The sequence below is a fragment of the Pinus tabuliformis genome, chromosome 6 (assembly GCF_031772625.1).
Source record: "Pinus tabuliformis cultivar Carrire ecotype Pingquan chromosome 6, CPIR1, whole genome shotgun sequence".
Lineage (NCBI taxonomy): Eukaryota > Viridiplantae > Streptophyta > Pinopsida > Pinales > Pinaceae > Pinus > Pinus tabuliformis.
In genome coordinates, this window is record NC_142292.1 from 76793406 (window position 1) to 76797455 (window position 4050).

The window sequence follows — 4050 nt, forward strand, 5'->3', positions numbered from 1 at the left end:
ATTTTACTAACAATAATATTAAATATATAAATATACGGTCATAATTTTATTAGAAATACATAGTTATTATATAATTGTAAGACCGTTTTCGATATTTTTTTTAAATAAAAATATTTTATTTAATAATAAAATCTTCCAGGAATATCAACATAATTTAAAAAATTAATAATAATAATAATAAAACATAAACCTATTCCAACCAAAAATGAATTTCTCAAGTAATTAGTTAATTCTTACCTTTAACCTGTATTGCAATCAATGCACCACTAAATTCATAGGTACTTCTCGGATTTTAATTGCTTTACAGCAATGCCTATAAAGAGGATTGCGAGCCAGCATTGACATCATATTCGCTTCTAATGCCAGTGCCATTGCTACTCTCCATTTATCCTCTTTCATTTAGTTCTGGCACTGGTGTTCAAAATAATGGCCAAAGCTCCTGCAAAGGTCAGTGAAGAAAATTATTTAAACACATTTTACATTTTGTATTTTTTTTCTTTTCTATGGAGTCAGTTTTGTGGACGCTTGGTTTGTGTACAATCTGCAGATGCGGAATTTCGTCAACAGCAATACCGGATGGACAGTGGCTTCGATCAAAATTACAGTATTTATGTTGTGTTTTCTGACTGACAAATCCCTTTGTTCTCTGCAAAACGTTCGATCGGCAAAAAAATATGGAGAGTCACTGAAATTCTTGGTAGTTGGAGATTGGGGCAGGAAAGGACAATACAACCAGTCCAGAGTGGCTGTGCAGGTACTTCAACTTTAACTTGATTTTCTTCTTTTTTTTCTGAACTTAGAGAAATTCACTGAATCTCATTTTTCTAAATACAGTAAGTGTCTTGACTGTAATAAAAGGCTTTATTTGGATTTTCTTACATGTTATTTGTGAATATTGTGTACTAGATGGGAAGAATAGGAAAAGAGCTGGACATCGATTTCGTTATTTCTACAGGCGACAATTTTTACAAGAATGGATTGAATGGCACAAACGATCCAAATTTTGAAGAGTCGTTTTCTCGTATATACACAGCCAAAAGCTTGCAGACACCATGGTATAGTGGTATGATCTATCTATTCAATCTCTGGTTAAAATAGAAATTAATCATAGCCTTGGATTTGGAAGATTGATTTGAAGATTAGCCACGTAGGAATTTAAAAGTGTAGATTTTCATAGTTTGAATTTGGAAAATTGTTATTTTTCCAGACCAAATCAAAGTAAAATTTGTCTTTAATTGTGGTATTAGTAACCTATGATATTGTTTAGTTGTTAAGATCTCTAAACATACAGAGAAGCAGTGGTGTTTAAACATACTCTTGCTTGAATCAAGATGGCGATGAATTAACATGGAGTTTTTAGTAGGTTACATTGGAAATGAATACCAGGATTAAAACCATGAATTGTCAGAAACCTGGAGCCCAAAAACCAATCATGGTTCCAAAGCAAGATGGCGATGAATTAACATGGAGTTTTTAGGTAGGTTACATTGGAAATGAATACCAGGATTAAAACCATGAATTGTCAGAAACCTGGAGCCCAAAAACCAATCATAATTTAACCGAGTCATGTTTACTAAAACCACTTCAAAAAAATTGATGTCATATGCTTCCAGAAAAATCTGTGGCAAATGTCTGAAACTTCCCGACAAATGAAGCTGTTTTTTTATTATGATGGGAGCATCTCAAACGACAATTTTCTCCAGCAACAACATCAAAGTAGGACTTCTTGGAAGTTGAATAAATCTCTAGTAACGATAATGATTTTTACTGTGAATAGTTATGATAATGATTCCTACAGTTGACAGTGTTAGGAAACCATAAATCCCTAGTAACGATAATGATTTTTACTGTGAATAGTAATGATAATGATTTCCACTGTGGACAGTGTTAGGAAACCATGATTACCGAGGAGATGCTTTAGCTCAGCTGGATTTGACTCTGAAAAAAAGAGATCCCCGATGGAATTGCCAAAGGTCCTTCGTTCTCAAGTACACAATTTGCCTACATAAGTCTGCAAAATACAGAGGTATCACTGTAATTGAAATATTAACTCATGTTATCTCTACTTATTTGCCTCCTTTGCCCACATAAGTCTGCAAAATTCAGAGGTTTCACTGTAATGGCAATATTAACTCATGTTATGCCTAATTATTTTCCTCCTTTGCTATATTCTTCTGTGGATTTTAACATAATGTACATTGGCCTGCACGTATTACAGAATGCACTTTGGCAGATTTCCTTTTCTTGGACACAAACCCATATGTTGATAAGTATTGGGAGCCCAGCAACCATTCATATGACTGGAGAGGAATTATTCCTAGGCAAAAGTATCTCAAACAGCAATTACAGGTATACATGAGTTCACCTGCAACAAACGATTAAAATGTGTAGATCTATCTGCAAAGATTGTTTCTAATTCTAGGAATGAATAAATGGAGTTAAGAGAGACATAGTCGATTTTTGTTAAATTTTGTTTTTATGACTTCGATTTTTTTTAAGATTTATGTATTGGATGAGATAAATTTGTCATAACAGAGATGCACTGCAGGATCTATTGGTTGCATTGGAGGCTTCAACTGCAACTTGGAAAATAGTAATTGGTCATCATGCTATTAGGAGCGTGGGTTCACATGGAGACACAGAGGAACTGGTTCAGCAACTATTGCCTATTATTGAAGTAAATTAATCCTCTGCCTCTGTTATATTCATTCAAAATGCTTGCACAGGATGCTATATGTTCCATGTTTCCACTGTCACATCAAGATTTAAATGTTCGATTGTTTTGTATTTTCAATGATTTAGGCTCATGGTGTGGACCTGTATATGAATGGACATGACCACTGTCTGGAGCATATTAGCAGCGTTAACAGGTAATTTTGCAATAAATGTTTTTGCCATTGTGAGAAAATGAGGACACTTCATAATTTCAGTTCTCATAATGAGGATCAAATTTTGCAGCCCTTTACAGTTTTTGACAAGTGGAGGGGGTTCGAAAGCTTGGAGGGGAATGAAAGAAGGGGCTAACATGGAGGGTTTGCAGTTCTTTCAAGATGGCCAAGGTTTCATGTCTGTGAAAGTTAAAGCCAAGAAGCTACACGTTGCATTCCATGACGTCGATGGAAACACCATGCACGAACTGGATTTGTACAAAGACCACCATGATTAGATTTATCACCGTAAAGCTTCTGCAATCCACTGCAATCCACTCGGCTAGCCTAAATTTTCTTCTCTCAAAACCAGTACTGTTTGTAAAGCTTCTGCAATCCAATAGAATAAAGCCTATATTTTGTTATAATCCACTCGGCTAGCGTATATATTTTGTTCTCTCAAACCAGTAGTGTTTTACAATGAAGCTTCCACAAGAAATTCTAAATTTTGTTTTTTATTTAAAATAATTTATCTTAATCTGGTTTAAAACAATCATTTTAATTTTGATGCAGTGATCCTGGTTTACCACATGTGAAAGCTTCATATTTTTTTTTTTTTTTCAAGAAAGGAAAAATTGATAGGCTTTTTTCTATGATAAAAAACCTGTTACATATTAGTGAATGAATATTCAGTAATCACACAACTAATCCAGATTTTTAAAACATGCCCTTGTAGATGTCTTAAAAAACGAAAACATACATAATAACCAGAAAACCCAATATCAATAAAACGTACTCATGTATAATCAATCTGTTGCAGTCTTCCCATACTATATGCTATATTCAAGAGAAGTAGATCTACCCTAGTCCATATTTATGTCCTATTTTCGAGAGTATCAATAATATAATTATGTTCATATCACAAGAGTAATTTCACAACTGAATTGTATTTTTGCATTAAGAGAAAACATGGATATGTAAGGAGAGATCACTGGAATTCATCTCCTAATGTCTTTTCATTTTCCAATATTTTTTATTTTCTATTTACATGATTTTTCCTAATCCCAAAGATTAGGTGTCAACATTTCCCCCTTAAATCTGAAGGGATGTTGGTGAGTCCAAGCATCATTCTAAATCTTTCAATCTTTTCTCTTCCAAGCACTTTGATGAAGATGTCTGCAGT

At 33.8% G+C, this 4050-nt stretch overlaps 1 protein-coding gene across 2 annotated transcripts; it reads left to right on the forward strand.

Moving 5' to 3' along the window:
* Window positions 1-335: 335 nt before the first annotated feature.
* On the forward strand, window positions 336-3321 carry LOC149257334 (purple acid phosphatase 4-like). Of its 2 annotated transcripts, XM_089414026.1 has the most exons (8): window positions 336-447; window positions 548-754; window positions 907-1063; window positions 1886-2026; window positions 2219-2349; window positions 2549-2677; window positions 2803-2870; window positions 2959-3321. In XM_089414026.1, the coding sequence occupies exons 1-8, from the start codon at window positions 427-429 to the stop codon at window positions 3164-3166; spliced, it is 1062 nt and encodes a 353-aa protein (XP_089270152.1). In that variant the 5' UTR covers window positions 336-426; the 3' UTR covers window positions 3167-3321. The 2 variants fall into 2 exon arrangements, with proteins under 2 accessions (XP_089270152.1, XP_089270155.1); XM_089414029.1 differs by lacking the exon at window positions 2959-3321 and having other exon boundaries at window positions 2803-2874.
* Window positions 3322-4050: the final 729 nt, after the last annotated feature.